The 23,786-nt window shown below is 39.2% G+C and overlaps 1 protein-coding gene across 1 annotated transcript in view; it reads left to right on the forward strand.

Annotated features, from left to right (window-relative positions):
• RPS6KA2 (ribosomal protein S6 kinase A2) overlaps positions 1-23,786 on the forward strand; it is a 165,705-nt gene that overhangs the window by 64,129 nt on the left and 77,790 nt on the right. The window contains exons 2-3 of the mRNA XM_021392310.1: positions 1,967-2,083; positions 6,895-6,976. Coding sequence (XP_021247985.1) covers positions 1,967-2,083; positions 6,895-6,976 — 199 coding nt within the window. The remainder of the gene's footprint in view (positions 1-1,966; positions 2,084-6,894; positions 6,977-23,786) is intronic.

Genomic DNA, 23,786 nt, shown 5'->3' on the forward strand with positions numbered 1-23,786 from the left:
GAAAAAAAATCATTCAGTATTTTCATTATTTGATAGTTCTCAAAAGATGTATACACACAAATGCTGGCCTGTGGAAGCCAATCCACTCAAATTCTGTTTATGGTCAGCGGAGAGCAAACTCCCAAGCGTACGTGGTCTGGTGTACAGAGTAGAGGATGATGAATCAGGGCAGAAGCCTGACTATATGAGGAATAATTCTTAGTCTTCATGAGTACAGTGGCTGGTGACCCAGGTAGCACAGATACTTTAACCAAAGCTGTAGTATAGCAGAACAGGCTTATCTCAAAATAATATTCTTAACAGTGCAAGTTTCTAAGCTGCAGGCAGTTTATGTAAAAATGCACGTCCCTCAGTATGAGCGCACCACTTCAGGACTCAATGATTACTTCAATTGCTCCATGTAGGTAGTTCCATAAGAAACAGTGTTTTTGTGAGTTTATTTTCATATAGAAGATAGTTTCTTTCATATAGAAGGAATATGAAATGATGTATATTTTTTTTGATCAGAAAGATGCTCTGTTCCCCACAGTAATTAAAGCCAGAAAAACAAGAGGCTCTTGGCAGTTACGTACTTTTGGAAAAGCTTTAAATCTCTCTGTGAAAACTTGTTGTTGGTTTCAAGCATTTCCTTTCATGCAAATCACTTAACTAGAGAAATTAGGATCAGAAAAACTAGTTGTTGTCAGATGATGATTGTTTTCCATGATTCTGGGAGCATACACAAAGTACAGGAAGCTTTCCAAACCAAGAAGAGGATATAGTCCCTGTTCCAAAGCACATGAGTGTAAAGAGGAAGGGAGGAAAGAAGAGGGATGAAGCTGCAGCATGCAGAACAATTAGGGTAATGCTGCCATGCGTCAGTTGAGTTATTATAGCTGGTAGAAAGTGACACCAATTTGCTTGGGGGAAGAGATGAAACACATTTATTTTGTTTAGTAAATGAATATGTTGTGGCCAAATATGTTTGTGAATGCACAAAAATGAAAAAAAAAAAAAGAGAATTACAGCAAAATTCAAACTAAAAGTAACGTTTAAAAGCTTCCAATGATTTCTAGTAGATGCATAAATATTCAAACCTATTCCTAAATGAGCAATTCCCTTCAATCTGGGAAAGGGAACAAAAAGGATTTATACTAAAAATCCACATTTTATTTGTTGAGAAATTAGAACTACTTTTAATAGGATTTTAATAGGAAGGCACCCGCAGATGTAAGTGTACAGAACACTTCAGAAATAAGAAGGTTGCTGCAAACTCAGTGTAACCCCTCTGGCTCTCCCATAACCCAGTCGCTCTGTTTTTAGTGGAACATGCCATAATAACATCATACAAACAACTAAATCAAATATCACTTATTAGAACTTAAGAGATAGACAGCTGTACTAGGACTTCTCTTTTGTTTGCCGTTCTTCCTCCTACCACCTCACTTTCAAATCTAAAACTTTATTTTCTGTTTAGAAGGCTACTGGTCGTAATTTTCCATTCTTCAAGGTGAACTGGGAGGTGTTCTTTTAACAATGCCTTTTCTTTATTGTCTACTCATAAAAATTGCTGCTTGAAACTAAAGTGAGCTTCACTTTTTAAGATGAATTTGAAGTGATGCTTTGAGCAAGAATGAGGAAGTACGTGGAAAGAGGTGTGCTGGAGCCTCTGTAATACTGATGTGGGAACATGACACTATGTTAGCAAGGTCTGTGATGAGCATTGAACTCTGTGGTATATTTCTGTTTCAGTTTGCTATAACTTTACTTAGACATAATCTTGAGATTGATAAACAGGAGGATGTCCTGATATCCAACCCATTACCCTGTCCTGCCTGTAACAGGCCCATGGAATATTTGAACAAACATTCGCTTCTATTTTCAAAATTTCATGCACGATTATAGCATTCCACAAGATTTTAATTAACAGTATGTTTCCTTAGAATAATGGTTCTGATTTGACAATTTGTTGTTGTTTCCTTTGCAGGAAGAAGGTATTGTGAAGGAAATAGACATCAGTCACCATGTGAAGGAAGGTTTTGAAAAAGCAGATCCTTCTCAATTTGAGCTGCTGAAAGTATTAGGACAAGGTTCATATGGAAAGGTAATTTTTAATGCTATCTAATCACTTAGAGCAACACTGGAAATATTGTGTTCTTTCTCTGAGTTGATTTGCACTGATAATACTGCCCATACATATTGTATTGTACAGGCAGATAAGCAAAACCAAGCCTCTTCTGCCTTCATTTTAATAACCCATCTGTCTTTTGCTGGAATCCTGTATATAGAACAGTTTAAAAAATAATGTTTCTGTCTCTGGACCTAGTCTAAGAAACAGAAGTGAGCATTAGTGATCAGCACTGTTTATAAAGTTAGACTCCTTTCCCTCTTTCTGACCTATCCACTACGGAAGCAAGTGTGCTACTGCTGCTTAGTTGTAGGAACACTGAAAGGCTTAAAAGAAGTTTGCTTCCCGATTTCTGCTGAGGGCAGATGTGATCCCAAGCATATGTCGAAGTCCCCATCTTTTACCCTGCTGGTTACCTCACACTGATTTTGTAAGAAATGCTGCTTTCTTAGTCCTAGATGCTAAGCACTTAATTTTTGTTATGGTGTCTTCAGTTTTGATGCCTATAACAAAGCTGTGTTTTCTTATGCATTTCATTGCTAAGTGCTTATGCAAGTGTATATGTATGCATATTGTATATATAAAGCATTTGTACTGAAAAATTTGCCTACTTGAATGACCACAAGCTATTGAGGAACAACATTTTTATCTTAAGTCCAAGGTTCTTTCTCAGTCCCAAAGGCAACTCTGTCACTTGCAAATGAGAATAGGAAGGAAAGATGGAGAGAAAGAAGGAAGACTGAATTCATCATTAAACTCTTTCCATGGTTTAACTAAATAAGACTTTGAAACCTGTGGAAAGGTGAGCCTAATTTACACCAAGCATGGAAGTCCTTATCATTTTAAATGCTTTTTAAATTTAGTTTATTTTATAAGTATTTCAGTGATGGATCATTCCAGCTAACTTGAAGAACTGATTTGTACCTAAAATCTTCTGAGGTACCTAGCAAAAGCTGAGAGCCACAATAATGAATCGGGGCCTTCAGTTTTATTCATGAAAAAAAAAAAAGCTATTTTGAGTGTATTTAGTAGCTTTCTGAGTATTCTAGAATTATATTGATAAGTAAGGTTGTCAGAAGATCCAAGAGATATCAGAAGAATTAGCATTCACTACCAAGTTTTGATCTAGAGAATTGAGAGCACTGTAATGATATTTGGGTTTTGAATATCTTAGACTGTACTGACGTATTTCATTATTAACTGTCACATTTGGCATTCTAGCTTCAGGCACTGTATAATTGAAATGTCTAGTCTCTGTTACCACTTCCTAAAATGAGATCAGATTTCTATGACACATTCCATTTGATTCACTGCAGGATCAGAATGTGAGTATGGACATTAGAACTGTCTGCAGTTGTGTGATTGTAAGTCACTTTAGTATCTTATGTGAAATTGGTCAGAAAATTCACAAAAGCATCAAAGACACAGCAGTGAAGACTGGTCAGAGATTTTTATGCAGTCTCGAAATATGTAAATTTTCTTCACCTCATTATTTCAGCTGATGGCTCAAATCTGTAAGTCTCTGGGGATGCAAACCTGTTTTTCAAGTTGTTCACCTGGGACCTAAATCATTTCCTGCAGAATTAAAGAAAATTCCTTTGGTTTCAGAGGGAGTACACTCAACACTACTGAAAGTCACAGCACTTGTTTAGGTTTCTGGAGTGGGCTTTGGGTGTTGTAATCATTACTCCAGCTATGGGGCTTTTACTAGTTCTGTCAGTACATTTGCTTACTCGTAAGTTGAGGTGTTTTCATGCATATCAAACTAGAAAATTGAAATTCTGCTCAGGAACGTAGAATCATCAAATCATAGAATTGCTCAGGTTGGAAAAGACCTTCAAGATCATCAAATCCAACCACAACCTAACCATACTACTCTAACAACCCACTGCTAAATCATGTTCCTGAGCACTACATCCAAATGGTTTTTAAACACATTCAGGGATGGTGACTCAACCACCTCCCTGAGGAGCCTGTTCCAGGGCTTAACAACCCTTTCTGTAAAGAGTTTGTCCCGATATCCAACCTAAACCTCCCCTGGCGCAACTTGAGGCCATTTCTCCTTGTCACCAGTGAGAAGAGACCCACCCCGCTCTCACTGCAATCACCTTTCAAGTGTTTGAAGAGAGCAATAAGGTCTCCTCTCAGCCTCCTCTTCCCCAGACTAAACAGCCCCAGTTCCTTTAGTCTCTCCTCATAGGGCATATTCTCCAAGCCCTTCACAAGCCTTGTTGCCCTTCTTTGGACCTGCTCCAGCACCTCAATGTCCTTTCTGTACTGAGGCGCCCAAAACTGAGCACAGTACTCAAGGTGGGGCCTCACCAGTACTGAGTACAGTGGCAGGATTACTTCCCTACTCCTGCTCACCACACCATTCCTGATACAAGCCAAGATGCCACTGGTCTTCTTGGCCACTTGGGCACACTGCTGGCTCATACTCAGCCAATTGTCCATCAGCACACCAAGGTCCCTTTCCGTCAGGCAGCTTTCCAGCCACTCCTTATGCCCATAGTATTCTGGTAAGTTATTATTTTATAGCTAATATAAAGAGTCCAGTAAGTACTCCAGGACCACTCCATAGTTTCAAGAACTATCAAGACTATACCTTTAAGAATAGTTGGGAGGTAAACAGCATTTTGCAATGCAATGCATTTTTATTTGGTTTTTTTTTTTTCCTTTTTGGTTTGATAATTTCAGTATCCTCTGAAATAGAACACAGTGTTCTTGAGTCATCTGTTTTGGAGGGAATGCAGACCAAATGCCCTATCCCATGCTACAGAGAACAGCTGAATAGCGACTAGAAACATAAACTGATTATTTGGATAATTACAGCAATAGGGATACTAGTTTTGCAAGATAACATGGGGGATAGGGAGTATTTCTAGAACTGCAGCCTAATACTTCTGCAGATGCAGCATACCATGTTGTATGTACAATAAGTCTTAGAATCATAATCTTAAGGTTTTGAGATTTAGCATTTTTTTATTTCTTTTTTTTTTCTTAAAATAAATCTGTATCCATTTTTGCACAATAATAATAATACTAAAAATCTAGTGTTTGGGCAAAATCACTTTGTGACTTTTTCCTCCCTTACAAAGAGAAGATTAAACCTTTGACTTGGACTGGATGGAAAATATCCCAACATTTCTCTTTCTATCTGAACTTCTAAATGAATTGACTTCCTGTTAATATTGGAGCAGCTGAGCTTAATTTATTATGAATGTTAATGAAAAACACTTCAGAAAATCTTATGTGTTCCAGTTGCATCCAGATTTCATATTTGTTTCTGCAATTGTGAGTACCGGAGGTACTTGCACGTTCTTCAAACTGGCAAACCGGAGACAGGAACCAGCAACATGTGCCCAATCTCAGCTAGTTAGGGCAGCTCAGCTGTAGAACTGCACATAACTCACATGCACAGGAAACATCTTGAGAATGAAAGCCTCACCAAAAATGTATCAGATCGTATAGCAGAAGTGTTGTAGCTGTGATGCTGTACAGATGTAAGAGCCTTGGTTAAGGTGTTCAGAGACAATTTACTTCTTTTTCCTTCAGCTTCTCTAGATGGCTGTTAAAAGTTATCTCCCCCCATAAACATTTTCTCAAAGAGTGTTTGAAAAAATTGTAGTTTTTTTACAGTTTTTTTTTTTTTGGAAGGAAGTGTCTTTCAACTTGCAAATAATGTGTTAGAAACAGACTTCCTCCTTTCTTTTTTTGGCTTTTTTGTGTTTCGGATGGAGGCAATTTGCAAGGCTGCATGGCTCCTGAGTAAATGATTAATTAAAACAGTTGCCACAGATTTTTGCAATCCAAATAGACATTCTACAGTAAAATTATTTAATTTAGACTTCAATTCATATATTTATATGTATATGCTATGTATGTGGGCTTTGTAGTCCTTTTTTGTATTTGACTTTACTTCCAGTTTCTGTCCAGTAGCAAAGGTGCTGAAATAACCTTTGAGCCCCTGGTGTCGTGGTTTTGACCTCTGCAGACAGAGTGCATCCCAGGAATCAACTTAAATGTTAATTTATTTTATTTTCAAATATTAAAACACTGAACATCCTAGAAAGACTGAATGAAATTACTGATTCCTTTTTTGTTATCCTAGTGCTCAGATTTACTAAAAGTCAGATAAGAAGTAATAGTTTCATGGAGTTAAACAAAAAAAAAATCAAAATTTTATCTACAATTGTATTTTATTCCAATTAAAAATTTACATTGTCAATTTCTAACATAGGACACTGTAATAAGGAAAGATGTCTCTGTAACAATAGGCTATCCATTAATCCAAATTTTCCTACCTTTTGGTAAGTATGCTTGAGCAGATTTTCAGCTGTAAAAACTTTTTGCTTCAGTTACATTTTACGTTAGTCATCTTTCATGATTTATGACAGAAGTTACACCTTTTTTTTACTCCTTAATTGCTGAAAATAATTTTTAAAAAATTATGTATTCCTAAGCACAAGCAAGACATTACTTTTTTCATGTAAAGCTGCTCAGAATATGCAGAAATGTGCACACATTGGTTATGACTACTCATCCATCTTTAAAAGAACCTCAAAGGGCTATTAATTGAACATATTGTCTTTGTCAGGAAGTAAAGGCTTAAAACCGAAGATTTCCAGAACTAGCTCAACCTATTGCAGGTAAAATATATGAAGTACTTTCAGCTAAGAGTTTTCATTGGAATTCCTGAATTTTAGCATATGTTTCCCTCTCAAATGCTCCAAGGCTCGTATCTAAAAGCTTGATCCCCATTTACACAAACTGTCTGCTTTTTGCAGGTATTTCTAGTGAGAAAGATCAAAGGATCTGATGCGGGTCAGCTTTATGCCATGAAGGTACTTAAGAAAGCAACTCTGAAAGGTAAGGTTTTTGTCACTGGCTGCATTTCTGCGCTACTTCCATATCTACTTTTCTTGTAATTTTTGCATTACTGCTGTCTTATGGTATATAGGAGTACAAATATATATTTATCACCCTAGTGAATGTTCTAGAAATAAGGTACACAAAATATGTTACCTATGTGGTGTGAGAGCATGAAAATGAATCAGTGGTGCTTCCTACCTGCTTGCTTTCTCCATTTTCATAGTGTTACTTACAGAACTTCTACTGGACATGTATTAAATTGTATCAGAAAGGCAGTATCTCTCTGCTGCTGATGTAAACTAAAGAAAATACTTTTAAATAAGAACATTGCTGAAGTAGAACGCGACTCTTATTGGGTGGGAAGGCCTTCCAGCTGGTGCTACTCACTACATGCCTGAAACTTCATGGGAGCTTATTTTCAAGTGTGATGAGTCATTCTGAGGTTGCAGAGATCTTGCCGTTTCCTAACTCATGACCAGTCAGCATGTGGCCTCCACTTGTCTGGGGCCAAATGACTGGTTATTGAAGCTGGGTATCCTTTTCTGGGGTCGTTGGCTGCTATAACCTTGCTATGACTGAAAGGGAGTTTCTAGTACTGAGAGAGGTAGGTAGGACTGAATAGTAAGTATGGTAAGTTTCATCTCAACTGAAGTCCTTACTGTTTGTTCCTCCAGAGAATTAGAAAGATCCATGCTTCCTCCTGTTTCCCTGACCTAGTGTTGTACTCTACTTTGAACACCCAAAAGCCTGTACATGTTGTTCTGGGGTTGTTTTGTCCAGGGCTGCACTTTCACTTACTCTGAGACACTGAGCGTTTGCACAATGCAGAATAGTGCCTACATGTTTATCCTCAAGTGAAAAGAGCTAATTTTGAAATAGTTCTGATGACTTAAGAATCCAAATTGCTTTAGCGTGTTTTGGTTTGGAGAACCAAAGGGAGAGTGAAGCTACTGGTAATTGCAAGGAAATGTTTCAGCGGGTGGTGGCAGACAGACACAGCACCTTTTCTGAGTACTAGTCAAGACAGGAAAGTGGCAAGCCAGGAACTTCCAAGGCCCTTTCCCCTGCCAAATCCTTTTCATATAAATATGAATTTGAAGTGATGCCTGTGTGCTGGTATTTTTTTGTTAGAATGAAGATAGGGAAGTTTGTTCTGGCTGAAGAGTGCAGTGTAGTCGCTTAAATAGTACTGGACTTAATACATAAAATGTAAAAGGTTAGGCCTGTGTATTAAATACATGAATCTCTGTGATGAGTCTCTGTGAATCTCTGATGTCTCAACCAATAGAGAACTACTAATTGCCCTAATTGAGCTGAACTCAACTCTCAGAATTTCCCCCTCTGGTGAAAGCTGTCTTCTGCAGAGTACTGCAGCTGAGAAAGGACCGCATGACCCCTCTGATGTAAATGCACATCAGAGATTTCTTTCTGTTTCTATTGAGAACTCACAACTTTTCACCTAAGGTGTAAATTGGATAGTCTCTGTTTTCTGTGTAGATCTGAGGTGTGTTTAGCAGAATCAGCTTTGGGTTGGGAGAGGGTTTCTTCTACATTCTCAAACATTATTGTTACTTAATATATGGTAGCTACATATGTAATCTTAGATTCCACTGGAAAAAAGTAGTCTATGTAATGGCAGTTTTTCAGGATATCTCAAAACATAGATGGTGATTTTAAACTATTCAGAGTTTAATCTCTGTTACGCCAAGAATAATAGGCACCTCTTGATGCTTTCTGTGTCTACAGTTAGTTCTTTATAACATAGAGCTGCTGCCTTTCTTCTCCATTGGCCTTTTACAGCATAATATGTATTATTTTCTCAAGTGTGTGTGACAAGGTCAAAAAGTTGAGGCTGCTTTGTGATCTTTTCTGTATTGCATTACTCTCCCATTCATTCATTCATCCATTACCTCTCTAACTGGTAACTCTGGGTTTCTTGGTAATCTCAAGATAACTAGCACATCGGTAGGAACGAGTTTGTCTGTACTAATTTCTGCAAATAAGCTAAATTCAACAGCTATTTAACTTGAGGTGCAAAAATGAAGGCAAAACCCTGTTGGCACAGGCCAAGCGAGAAGAGCAAAAAATGGAGATTGCTGTCAGTGAGCTTCCTTGTAACTTCTGACACAGAGATAATATTTCTGACAGCTTAATTTCATTTTTTAAGTGAGAGTGCTGAATTGCTGTTGCCTACCTACACTCAAAAAGGCTGGGAGTCACTTCAATGTGAACTATTTATTACCATGTCAAAGTAATGGGAACAAAGCCATAAGTACTTGTTAGCACCGCATTCAGTATTTACTGACAAAAAACATGCTATGAGACAAATTTCTGGATGATTTTCCTTCCCAATCTGTACTGCACAGTATAATGTGAAGTGAAATAGTCAAAGCTCTAGGAGCCAGTGCCATTAACATGGTCACACTGCCGCAAATATCTTAACAGTTCCTTCCTTTTGCAAAGCAAATTTGTGAAACACAAAATGGAGAAATGAGAAGAAAGGGGGAAAAATAAAAGAGGAGAGGAGCCTGAAGAATTAAAACACAAATAGGAATGTGAAGAAGTTAAATGCTTTCAGGAGTGAAGGGTTAAAATAGCTTTGTACTTTACTCTGACGAACAACCATGTGGGGTCCTGCCAAAGTGTTTCCCAGCCCAGGAGTGAGACTTTGACAGTGACCAGCTCAAATGTATAAGAAGCAGGAGAAGTGCAAAATGGTGTTTCCTCCAGTGGATCTACTGCCTATTGCCAAGGTAGTCCCTTGGTAGGTAGTATGACCCCAAATTCACCAACAGTGAAGGCTGGTATAAGAAGAGCACTGCAACCAGCAGCCACGCTCTCCAAGTATTTGCAGCTCAGAAAAGTTGTTTGATACAAAAGAATCTTTGTAGATTAATAGCATTTGTAGATCCAAATTTGAAAAAACCTGCCTAACAGCAGAATGTTTCCTGCTATGAAAACAGAATTAAAATCCAAAATATTCCAGTTTAGATTGTAAAGATTTGCAAAGGCACATGCTGCAGACACAAACATTTGTGGAAATGAAATTAATCTTTACCATATTAAATTTTATGTTAAATGTAAAATATATCTGAATATACACTGGTAGGAACGCGGATTTTGGAAAGAGAAAGTCACTGTTGCTGTTGGTTGTAAATGAGAACATCGCATGCAATCTTGTCTCCCTCATATCTCGTTTCCTTCCATAAGCAGGAGCTTGTGAATTAGATAATACTGTTAAATTCCATCTTAAAATGTTGTTTTTGTGTCTTTGTTAAATTATTTTTTCTTGAAAATGAGATTTTTAGATTTATTAAAAAAAAAAAAAGCAACATAATATAATTGATCTTATCATAGAATTGTAGAATGGCTTAGGTTGGAAGGGACCTTAAAGACCATCTGGTTCCAAACCCTTGACATTAGCAGGTTTGCCACCCACCTGATCAGGCTGCCCAGGCTCCCATCTGACCTGGCCTTGAAAGTCTCCAGGAGTGGGGCATCTGCAGCTTATCCGAGCAGCCTGTGCCTCACCAAGTCAAGTGTCTTGCCTGCCTGTTCTGAATGCACTGGGAGACTGAGAAACAGGGAGAAAACAGGGACTGATTATTCTGTGTATATGTGTACCATGTATTCATCATCAAAGCTGTAACGGAGGAAAAGGGCAGGCATGTTATTTTAATTCACTCAGTGTTTCTCTAACACACACTCAGGCTCCATCAGCTTTACTGAAGGTGCTTCAGGATTTCAGGAGCAAGAGCTGTTTATGTTGTTTACAATGTAAGCCTCATTTAACACATATGAAGTATTTGTAAATCCCCTACAGGCTTCTGGGCTGGAATATAAAGGCTACCTCCAGAGCCTGGAAATTGAAAACGCATCCCTCCAGGAGATATGCAGTTTTACATAAAGTGGCACGAAACCATAAATTACTGATATAATGCTTCTGAACTTCATAAATATTGCCGTGATGAGGTATGATCTAGCAAAAGTTATGTGATGGGTTATGAGGAAGTAGTTTGCATCTGCCTGTCTTGTTGGCTGTGTGAATCTCAGCACTGGAAGCTGTTTGAAACTGAGAACTCAGATATTCTACCTTTTTCTGCTCACAGGGTTTAGAAAAGATAATCTGTTTTGTCAAAAGATCTGAAGTGCTTTGCAGTTTATGATCCCCCTCAGAGTAAGCCAATAGGCTTATGAGTTTATAGTTGTGCTGACTGCGAGCGATGTTTATAGATGCAGTAAGCTCTGAGTGCAGCTCTGCTGACTCAGAGAGAGCTTTCCCTGTGTTATTGAGGATGTTAGATAATTGATAATAATTGTACACTAAATTTAACAGCTAACTGAGATGTCACCAGCTAGACTGAAATTTCCATCCAAACCGTTGGAAAAGTGTAGTAGTGGCTTCCCTGTTTGGACGTCAGCTGAAGTGGCTCCTTCAGTTTTTTGCTTCATGTGATTGAATTTCCCTGTAATGCTTGTGGTGTTAATATTCAAGACATTAAATTGCAATGTTTTGCTTCTGGTTTGAAAGGAACAAAAAATTCAACAACACAAAAATCTATGGACATATTAACCTCATGAAGGAAGACTCACAAAGGGCCTTCACCTGCGATAAACTTAGACCTTTGATGCTCAAGTTTTTGCGGTGTCTTGTCCTATTCCTTTTGGTCCCTATGTTGGGGTGAGAGGCCCTGCTACTTTTCTTGCCCTGACCTTTAGATTTTGGTTCATAATATTAAAGTGTTCTTTAACTTTTTAATATCTTCCTTGACCTCTAATTATTCTCTTCTAAGCACTTCCCTGGGGGAAGTCCTGACCACACATCCAGTTTCCTATGAGTCCATACCCAAGCAGAAGTCCCCTTCCTTCGCTGTCTGAGGAAAGGCTACATGCTCAGCATCCTCAGGAACTGGCACTGTGCTGCTTCCTACATACAGCTTCTTGACTCTGATTCTCCTTTACTCCAAGATTTTCCTTATCGAGGGCTTGCCTTCTGAAGGAGGAAAGGGTGCAGTACATTTCAGAGAGCACACTCATATTGTTTCTAATAGGCTGTGGAGAATAATGTGTTCTTATATTATATGGAGAAAGAACTGTGGTTAAGGGCCAACCTTACCATGTCAGCAAATATTATAGAGCATCTTGGCCTGAGTATACTAGATGTTGACAGAAGTTTATCTTCATGGGGTTTACTAGGAGCATTAATGTGTGTTCATTGAGACTGTAGCTTCTGGCTTAAATACTCAATATTCTATTGTGATTCTGTACAGTGTTTGGATGAGAAGGGAATGTTTTTGCCTATAAAACTAAACTGAGCATGCATCTCTTAAAGATTTTATTATCTGTTTCTATCCAAGCTCTGTGGAATTCTCACTGTATAAAGTCCTGATTAAATTACAGCCTCTTCACAGCGCTAAGTGCATGATGAAGTTTCTGTTATCAGGCAAAATTTCCCACCATTAAGATGTTCAGAAAATGAACTCTGGATATTTAAAATGTTTTCTGCTTTCCAAGGGAGAGTTTGGCTGTTACTGGTTTTTGCTTTTTTTTTTTTTTAAACAAAAACACATCATTACTAATGGAGCTTTTTCTAAAAGCCAAAGGAAATTCAGAACTTCCTTCATGAAAATTTTGGCTGTCAAGATCTATAAGGGGTCCTAGTGCTAAAAGTGCAACTCAGGCTGCAAGATTGGAAGTTGTTCCCACTGTCCAAAAGAGGACAGACTAAGTAAGCCTTCACCTAACAACTACTGAAAATTATAATCAGTTTCCCTATGATTTTCCATATCTTTCACATTGGATCACACTCTTCCACACCTGTCATAGACTTTATACATAAACGCAGCAATATTGCCGGTTCTTTCCTGTCCCCAGATTGTTCAAGTACAACTCCGCTATTACAGTAAAATGAATATATGCAGTTGTATGCACATATTTTATATGTATAGTTGTATGTTCATTTGGAACATGACTTCAGCAGCTTAGTATCTTGCTGGCCAAGTTAGCCCAGTTTTGTTCTCCCCAGAGCCCTGGCAGCAGCACGGGACTCACAAGAAAACCCCAACCCTCTCCATGTTCAGTTCCATGTTCAGTGGTGCAACAGAAACTGTGATAGGAGTTCTAGAATCTGACAGCATTTGTGCTTTTGATCATACCACGCTTTTGGAGCATTCTTTCCAATTATTCCCGTTCCCTGTCCCTTGGTTTTCTGGGCGCGTAAGTCTGGGAGCATACAAGCTAGGTTCTTACCTAAGGAAATTAGCACTCAGCACACTCAGTTCCCCACCCAGGGCATTCAGGCCAGGGGAATAACGTGTGATGCCAGCCCCCAAGAAGCTGCGTTGTATGGGAGACCTCAGGGCCAAACACCCACTGTTAGTTTCCACAGATTGCTGCAGTTACACCACACTTCATGCTTACGTAGACAGGGGTTTAAACTTTAAACTAAAGTTTCAGATTTTGCTATGAAGACAGCAAGTAGACAGGTGTGTGTGCTTTTTACTAGATGTAGCACAGAGCTGTCTTAAATTATTCCATCTTTTTTTTACTAAGTTATCTTTCCCACAGCCTTGGCTTCTAATCCTTGAGTAGCTCCATAGGCCCTCTTAGCAGCAGCTGGAAGTGTTGCATATTCAGGTACGCATATGATGATTCCCTCGAATGTACAAAGGAGATACAAATCTCAAATCAGAAAAGGAGATCACTGAAAAGTCTGTTGATTTCTTTGGTAGAAAGGGGATATATTCTTCACCTGTGATCAAAGTATGCAAGTTTGTTTTAAACACTTGTTGAGTCTTACACTATTTTGTCAGTGAAATATGGAAAAAAATGACCTTTTTAAAGAGCAGTAGCTCTTGCAGGCTATTCCAGCCAGGAAAGGAATTATGACCCTTTTCTCAAGAATCAGTAGTCCATCATACTTTTTTCATTATTGATAATAAAAACTGGTTTTCAAAATTGCCTTGTAATTTTCAGTCAATTTACCACGTAACTCTTTAAAATTTCATTTGGTATTGCTGTTCTTGACACAATGAGAAAGTAGCATTGGAGCCACTTTAAACTGCAGATCCCATAGGTGCCATCAGTAAGTAGCTTTCAGACCCAAACTCATTCGTCAAAGTCCCCGTAACAGACCTAATCAATGGGATTTCGTTACTGCTTGGTTTCCCTTGGATCATTCTTTTTGTCATATTCATTGCACTGTATATCTAATGGCAGCTATTTGCAATTGCAGCTAATCCCAAATCATTTGTCACTGTACTGAAAAGACCACATTTAATATTTTCTACTATATAGTAGGAGGTGGCTGTTAGTTGCTTTTATTGTGGCTTCAGGAACTGATGGACTACAGTAACGGTTGTCCCAAAGCCATGAGTGAAATATGTATCTAGTGTAACAAAAGTAATGCAATCACTTCTACTAGGAAAGTACTGGGAAGAGCAAAGGATTACTCAGCCCTCATACATCTTACCTGCAATAGATGGCAAGCACAGAAAGGAAAGCACAGCTTGCTTTAATTGAAGTAGGTCTACAAGAGTGACGTGAAACTGCAGCTTAATGAAAGAGTCAGTGCTGAAGTGGCAGCTGCTGCCTGTGTGAAAGGCTCTGCGCAGGTGGCACCAAGCACCAGCTGATCCCCAGGACAAATGCAGGGACTTGCTGAATTTGCTGTGAGATTCTAATTCATGTCCCTTCCCAGATAAACCTATTGGCATGGGACCCTGAGAGCATCTCCTGACTTCCATGATCCTAAAGCACAGGCTGAAAGGCACGTCAAGTCAGAAGAAGTAGCAGTCCCCTGCCTAACAGATATTGTTGAAAATTCAGTCTTCTAAATGGAACGTATAAAAATATCCTGCTGCAGTAATGGCAGAGCAGTCATATTGTTTACATGTTGGAATTTCGCTCATTTGGATAGTCCCATTCAGAGCAGGTTCCTAGAAAAAGCCAGTCCTTGTATAGAAGGATTTGCTCATCATATGACTGCTCCTTGCATTGCTGCACAATGTTTCCAGTTTCTTATGGTTGCCCACAGCTGTCATCCTCCATTCCCCTTCTATTCTGTGTTTAGCTTCAGAATTAAGCATAACATCAATGGACAGGATGTACTTAGACCAGTTTGGGTTCAGTAGTGCTAATGGTTGCTGTATTACCTTATCTGGTGCCTTCTTCCTTTTGCCTTTTTGCCTGGCCAATCAGGAATCTTTAAATCTGCTTTACTGGTTTTCTTTTGGCTTAGCGATGAGGCGTAATTGCTGTTTTTATGTTGTTTTTTCTTCTCATTTATCTTGCACTGCCATTAAGGAGGCTTGTAGGCTTCCTCCTTGCTTGTACTTCTATTTTTAAGAAACCCAGTGCTGAAAAGAGAAGCTGTTGTTGGTGATGCATTGAGTCAGCTTAGCAGCACGTGAAGGGCCTATTGGGAACCATTTTTAATCCTGCACTATCTCCTGTAAGTACCTCTAGACTGTAGGAATTGTGGGAATCCACATAAAATTTGCTCTTCTGGCTACTGCAGGCTTAGATGCTTTCAGTTTTCATCTCTTTGAATTAGTGTCACATAAGCTGTTCTTTCATGGCAGGCTGTGTTTGGTGTAGGAGCTGGTACCTCAGTTCAGGAGTTCCAAGACTTTGGTTCTGCTCGTGTCTTTGCTGCCGACTTGCTTCACGAGCATCAACCAACTATTATGCTGCTTCTCTTCTCAACCTCCGTACCTGCAATGTTAACCTAATAGTGCCAGCCTCCTCTTCACTGTGCTTGATGTCCTTATGAAAATAGTCAGATACTAATGATGATGTTATTAACACTTCTCCTCGCTTAAATGTAATCTGCAGCATTATGCAATTTAATGACTAAAGAATTCCAAACAAGAAATTGCTAGGCAATGTCTCTTCTGTATAATGCAATGACTATTTGAAATAATCAGAGCTATGAATCAACTGTACTTCTACATAAAATTATAGCTGTAGTGGAAAGCTAAATTGGAAATACAATGGCTAAATATCCTTGGGATTTTTAACATCACTGATGGACTCTGAAAATCTTTGGCTGTGGTACAAAGCCATTATCATTATGAAAAACATTTGTTGTTTGTTCAGTTCACTGAATAAGTTGGACCAGTTGGAACATCCAATGTAATTGCCATTTAACCAATTTCAGCTGCCTGCAACTGCAGTACTTTTATAGCTGGCTGGAAACCAAATTCATAGCCATCCTCTGGGAACTGCATTTCACTGCTTTTACTGGTTCCCATAATAAAAAAAAAAAAAGAAAATTTTACTACTTTCAAGCATGAGGACAGATTAACAGAGGTTAACAATGCCATCTGATGACATTTCAAATCAGAATGACCACAGGAAGTAGGGATTATTTGAGCTGGCAATCGTTCTCTTTGCAGCATTGCAGTCTGATTATGTGAAAGTCTTCATGGAGCAGCTGGCCAGGCGTGCTGTTCACACCTACTGCTGGAGGTGTGCTAGCACTCAGCTGACTCTATAAAAGGGAGATGGCACTGTATAGGAGACTACCATCTGGGATTTGTTTCAACGGAAGCAAAATTATTGTTTGTGGTTTTATATTCTTCATGTGGGTTGTACATGTCAGTTATGGTTTCCTCATGCCTGTGGCATTTGCTCCAATTTGGAGGTTTTTATGATGTTCAAAGAGAGGCCAGCAGTCAGTGACAGCGGCAGCCTCTCCTTTCTATTTTTTCTATAGTATTTTCTATCTGCATGTCACTGTCATTTACATGGTTTCCATGTCACAGTAATTTAACTGATGTTTTCTCATTAGTGGTAGATTATTTTTGTAAACTTGGGCAAAGTCTGAATTACTCAGATAATTGCACTGTGTCCTGGTCATCTTTCAGACTATTTTTATGCTGTGACATAGTTCCCAGTTAGTGGGCAGTTATCAGCATCAACACTGTTTGCTCAGAGCTGCCTTCAAGCTCAAATGGAGCACACTTTGACGTTGGTATCAGGAAATAACAGACTGGTTGAGGCTGGTCAGGCCCTCTGGGTGCATCTGCTCCAACCCTTGTGCAGCAGGGACACCTAGAGCAGGGGAGCAGGGTGCCTGGGTCTGTGCCCAGGCAGCTTCAGAAGATCGCCAAGACCCCACAGCCTCTCTGAGCAACCTGCACTGGTGCTCCATCACCCGCACAGCACAGAATTGCTGCCTGGCATTTGGACAGAACCTCCTGTATCCTAGTTTGTGCACTTTGCCTTTTGTCCTTGCACAGGGGACCACTGTAAAGAGCCTAGCTCTGTCCTCTTTGCAACCTCCCTTCAGGTATTTATAGACATTCATGAGATCCCCCCTGATCCTCTTCTTCTCCAGGCTGAACAGACCCAGATCTCTCAGTTCTCCAGTCCCTTCATCATTTTCTTGGCCTTCAGTTGGACTCCAGATGTCATTATTCAGTGACTGAGCATTGTGATGGGAATGAGACAGGGTCTAGTATTCTCTGCACCTTTAGGAACCAGGCAGTAACATTGCCCTCCTCCAGCTGCTTTCTCCTTGGGGGTGCAAAAGAAAAGAGATGCTTGGCTCAAACCATTCCCATGTGACTTTTTAGTTCCTTATTTTTCCTTTGCTTTGCTGAAATATTATGACATAATTTTATAGGCATTAATCCTAACATAAATGACTGCTCTTTTTCAGTCAGTCACTCAAATGCTTGTGTATATTAGTTATGTCTAGAATTTTTTTTTTTAAAGGGACCTTTATTCAGATGGAGTTCCTGCAGCAAATCATCACACGGTGCAAGATGCAGCCCCTTTCTGCTGCTACCAGAGTAGGCTTGTATCTTACTAAATCATTATTTAGATTTTTGTTCCCAATTCTGTTTTAAAAAATGTGCGAAGAGATGAGGCTGCAATCACAGCACTTTCCTCTGCTTCCAGTAGTTCATTCTGTTAGGGTTTGCCTGGCACAGCCCATACTTATATGCCCCTTCTATTTATATTCTTTTCTTTCCTTGTATTTTGATAAATAGTTCTTCTCTATCCATCTATCCATCGTGTTTACATCCTTTAAATATTTATCTGCTCTCCTCCTGTCCCCCTTTAGTCATTGCTTATTAAGGTTTATGTTTAGCTCTTGGCAATTACCCAGTGACATAGGAAAGAGGAAGATTTCCTCTTCTGTTAGGTATTCTTTTGGAGTTCAAACAGTCACAGATATTTTCAGAACTGTATACAAGGATGGAGATGTAGATGGTGAGATCCTATTAATGTCAATGGCAGTTTTACTGCTGACTGTTTTAGGGCCATGATTTCACCCAGAAACTCTCTGAACTTAATCATATCTTCCACTAGGCTCCCTATACAGTAGTGGAGTCCAGGCTGAAAAACCATTTGCAGTTGTTTGAGCAGTGCATTTCTCTCCCTGCAGGAAAAAAGATTCCATTGGCCTTTTTTTTCCCTTACTGTTTGTGTGGCCAAGTTTTCCTGGTTGCAACACTTTAGCCAGTGACTCATTAAAAACATGAGACCAGGCTTTTCCTTCTGCTCTCATTTAGGACTTGACCATGATTTGACTTCACACTCCACTTGCTGCTTGGGCTGGGGGCTTTCACAGTGGCAGGCAGCCGTCATGCAGATGCTCATTTCCAAGATAGACCTATCAGCTGAGCTACATAAAGCACGTCTGCATAGCATGTTGAGGCAAAGTGAAGGTTTGGTTTGACTGGATGTTGACATTAAATGCTGAAATTTTCCTGAAATATCTGTACTGTAAATTCCCTGTTGTGCTGTGCGCAGGTAGCTCAGCAAGCTAGTTGCATGGTTTGTCCTGCATGTGACAGGACCTTAGATCTCTTTAAACGCAAGGACTCTTGTTTCTTTTGATGACAAGCTACTATCCCATCTACCTCAGTGATGTCTTAGACATACTAGCTACTCATTTCACAAATCAAAATATTTGGAATTTAGTAACTGAAATGCTCATCCAAAATATTTCCTTAGCCCAAGGAAGATTGGCTCTGTGTTTACTAAGTGCAAACAACCTAATGGAGCAAGTGTTTAGAGTGGAAAGGCAGCTTTGTGTGTCTGTGAGTGCGGCGGCTGCTTAGCTCAGGGTGAATGTTAACATTTGCCTCTTGCTCTGTGACAAGCCCATGCAAATCCTCCTCCCCAAGAAACTTGTGTCACTGGCAAGCCACAGCCTTACCTTAGCCCTAACAGGACTAAGCTAGCAAATGACACTCAGGTTAGGGTAGTCACAAAAAGATTATTTATTATTTTTGTGTTGGTACCCCACACTTGGAAGACATGGGATTGGGTAGTTTTGTTTAAAAACTTCTGGTGGGTTTGATGAACTTATTTTTTCTGTAGTGCACCTTTAACTCTTCTGCTTTAATATTCTGTCTTCTTCTGAATGTATGTTACAATTGACAAATAAAAGATTCATCGTTCCTTTTCTGGTAGACTGTCCATCCACAGGGACAGACCATTAGGTGAAATTGCATTTGAAAAATCATTGACAGTAAGCATTTCAGTGCAGGCAGAATGTTCTTGTTCAGTTATTTATTTTTAAAAATGATTTTATAGCTAGTTGTATGTCATAACTAGTGTTTAAGAAATAATAGGTCAAAACTGATATTAAAAACCCGTAGCAAAACAGTACTTTGATGCACCAAAACCAATTTTTTTCAATCCAATTTTGGCAAAACTTGCTGAATTTAGGCATTTTGTTCCAATTCAGATCAAAAGCCACAGTAAAAACATATTTTAAAATGTCCAAAATTACCAGTTTCAAGCAGCTCTACAGCAGACATTTACCAGAATTAGTTTAGCCCATGAGCAAAACTGCCCTGGTGGCAAATTACAGCATCCCACTACATGCTTTCTCCGCAGAGGGATAACACCACATTTCCTCTCCTTCCAGGAATTCTCACTTAATATTGTATAAAACACTGTTGTTCTTTTCCATTAACATCCCAGCTTGTCCAAGCAGAAGATTTTGTACTGAGCCATTTAAGAAAATATAGCAGCTCCTATAACAAAATAGAAGGGACTCTGTGGGCTTTAAATCACAGCTTCCAGCTCTGCCAGGCTTTGCAAGTGAATTTCTAGTTTCTCAAAGGTCCTGAAGTAGAGAGAACTTCCCTTTCAATACTACTGGCTTTTTAGGACTTAAGCGACTAAATAAAGGGAACCATTTTTTTCCTCTAAGGATAATCATATGAGGGAACAGCTCTACGTTTTCACCTCTGAGCCTGTGGTTATTGTCAGCACTTTTCAAGCAGAAAAACTTTAGTTTTGCCTTTGATGATAAGCTGCAGGAAATATTTGTGGAAAATGCCAGAGCACAGCCAGTTTTCACACTTCCAGAGTAAAGTAATCTGCAAATTTTATTCAGTCCTGACTGTAAAATGCACAAACAGGTGTATTTTAGGAGCAAAGAGCACTAGCAGTTGATTAAACCATGCTTCGCTTCAAGCTCAAAAGGCAAGTGAGGAAGCTTGTTACCCAGCCAGAGCCAGCAGCTCCTGGATGTTTGGATCATCTCCATCTCAAGCAGGATGAGAAAAACAATTTCTTTGTTTCTCCTGTTGACTTAGCAACATCACAAGAGCAAACCCAAGGCAAACACTCATTTAATAGTGGAATGCTTCATGGACAGAAAACATGAAGCTTGGTGCTGACTCTTCTTAGCAGCTGCATGCTAACTGTCCAGCACCAGCACTGCAGCATGGCAATGGCTATGAGGGAGCAAGAGCCTGGCGGGAGAAACTGTGAAACCAGGGAACTGTGATGGAGAACATACGTCCTTCCTGGGACTGTAGGACTGTGAGCTATGCACACTTGTCCTTGTTGGGTTCTTGTAAGTTGGTACCAAGTTTTAAATGTCTATTGTACGAAGGTGGAAAAAAGGCCACCTGTCTCCCAACTGTTTTAATCAACTTTTATTTATTGTGAAACTGTGTGAAATAGCCACCAGTTTCTCCCCGTGGGTTATCAGCATTTCCAGAGCCACTGATGAGCAGTATTTACTGGCATCTCTGAATTCTGAGGCCTGCTCTCTTATTGGTTTCTCTTTTGGAAGTTATTCCTAGAGCATAGATTAATTATTACTTGTCTCTGAGAGATAATAGTGAAATTGTTGCTATTGCTTAACAATTATAGTAATGATTATACATCGATTCAACTAAAGGAAATATAATAAAAAATATAGGTTACAGCAAACCAGAAATCTGTCGTCTCATGGATCATTTTACAGGATTACTTGTCCACTGAGGTAAATAAGTTTAAATAAAACATATGCCTTACATCAGAAAAAAAGATGTCTGGGGTACAGCTGTGCAGAGGTTTTGAAAGCTTTCAGCTTTCCAGAAGTCATGGACAGATGTGTAAATTTTTTGCTTTTTTGAGGATGTTCAATGCTAACAACAGACAGCTTTCTCTTCTCTTCAAGTCCTTTATTCAGTGCATTTTTACAATGCTTGTTAGAACTGATTTATGTGATTTCAGGGGGTGTAATTCTGATTTCATTGGTGTTGTACTTCTGTAAGATTTGGCTTATTTGATTTTGTTGCATATCTGCTGCTTACATACCTTGGCTGAAGGAGGAATGTGTTCACATTTGTGTATATTCAGTTGGTCCAGCTCTGTTTCAAAATATATAAAAATTTAAATTTCACCTTTATGTAAGGATACAAGATTTATAGGATTATTCTGCTGGCCTGTCTGTTGGTACACTTCTAATGATGGGTTTGGGCCCACTGACTAATTTCAACTGTAAAGCTAAAACACCCTCAAGCTCCTGCAATATCTGTGGAAAGTGTTTGCCAAGGAGAATTCTAGTTTGTGTCCCAACAGGAAGGGCATCTGAGCCCTTCTTGCAGCAATGGGCCCCAAAGCAGCAGGCAAAGCCCAGGCAGGGTGTTCTGAAAGGTGTGGGAAGGAGCTCAGATTGCTGCTGGAAGAGAAGCACCAAGACTCTGTAGGTCATCATGTTGTAGGAAACGAGGATTTCTCGATTGTTGCACTTATACAATTTGTTTTTCCTTTCCCTTGAGTATTTTCTGTGGCTTTTTCAAGTTTATACATTAGAGCTTCTTGTTTTGGGATTTCAGGGACATGAAGCAAGGGATTTTCCACTTACTTACACTTGTTTTCAGCAAAGTTGGTATGTCCTAGAAACCCATGTTTGCTCCTGATATACCCCCAGTTGATTTGTTTTAAACATTAGACTTCATCAATCTGTCCTTTGATTCTCCATATTCGAAAACTGAGTAAAGTACATCAGAGGGTTATTATGAAATTTACATAACTTTTCCAAATATTTAGAGAGAATCATGAACTTTTGGTGATAAATAATATAATCTGAATCGGAACATTTAAAGTTCGGAATTGATTTAGATACATATGTCCTTCTTAATCTCAGTACTAAGGCATTCAAGCTACTTTATAGAATCACAGAACCATAGGGGTTGGAAGGGACCTCTGGAGATCATCGAGTCCAACCCCCTACTAGTGCAGGGTCCCTAAAGTATGTTGCACAGGAAAGCATCCAGATGCGTTGGGAATATCATTCATTAAAAAAGAAAAAAGTACAAAAGCAATGTCTTTCATCACTTAAAAGCAAAGTGTGCTGTTTTATATAAAAGGGGAAAAAAAAAATGGGGAGAATAAAATGCCCTCCTTTAGACCCTAGACTCCAAAAAACAGCCTGCGTCTGTATTGATTTTTCAGAGTGCGTTTCTACAAAGGCGTGCTTCATGCCCTGAAATTCTGTTTTATTCCTTTGCTGCAGCAGCACTAAGGCTGAGAAGTAAAGCTCTGGTTATAAAGATTCTTTCCTTATATCTGTCACACTCTGTTTTTGGAGGCACAAGGGACGTTTCTTCCAGAAAAATAAGTTTCATAAATTTATACACATCTCAAAAAAATGTTTGGATACTTGCCAATAATATATTTGGTGTAAGGATTATTACTTTTGTTTCTGGAATTCATGCGAGAAGGTCTGTGTTCAGGAAAAGAGTCAGGACTACTTAGCACCAATCCTAACTTAGCATTTGGCAAATACAGTTAGGGCTGTGAAAACCTTGCAGAATGTGAATTTTTACCTAGGCGTGTTTATGGACTGTCTGTGATTTCTTATGGAGGAGCATTTTTCTGAATTCTACTAAACTTCATTTGGATCTGTAAAAATAATTATTTTGCCTTCATCATTCTCTAACTGGAGGAAGCGTGTCCTCTATCTTAATTACCGTACGTGAATATCAAGTCAAGTCTTTCCGAATGAGAAGATTTTTTAATGCTGTTGGGTTTTGGGAAGAAAGTTTCAGAGACCTTACAGTGTCGAACACAACTGGAGTGTGGGTACAAGATTTAAAAAAACCACCCCAGTGAAGCCACGGTGTGTGTGGCTTATGTGGTAAACAGTAAATCGCTGTATCCTTTTTAGTTTGATGGTTTTGCAGAACAATGTTTTATCCACTGTATCACATTAATAATTTCCAAATCTAATTTTAAAGGTCCTTTGATGACATGTTATTTGTAAAGTGTAACTCTGAATACGTTCAAAAGCTGAACTCAAGTCAGTTGTAGATACCTTCCAGTTGAGTACGAGGGATAACTGACCTGTGTGGGATATTTTTAGAGTGAGTTCTCCCTAGTAAGTGACTCCCTCCTTTTTCAGCGACACCTTATGCCTCATTTACGTCCTAGATAATTTGGCCTCCCTTTGATTAGGTTTCAGTGTGAGGCCACTTGGATGCCTATCCCACAGGTGCTGACCGATACTTTCCTTGTTTACGTGCCGAATGGATACAGAGAGGCATGGCGAGATTGGCAG

The sequence above is a fragment of the Numida meleagris genome, chromosome 3 (genome assembly GCF_002078875.1).
Source record: "Numida meleagris isolate 19003 breed g44 Domestic line chromosome 3, NumMel1.0, whole genome shotgun sequence".
Classification (NCBI taxonomy): domain Eukaryota; kingdom Metazoa; phylum Chordata; class Aves; order Galliformes; family Numididae; genus Numida; species Numida meleagris.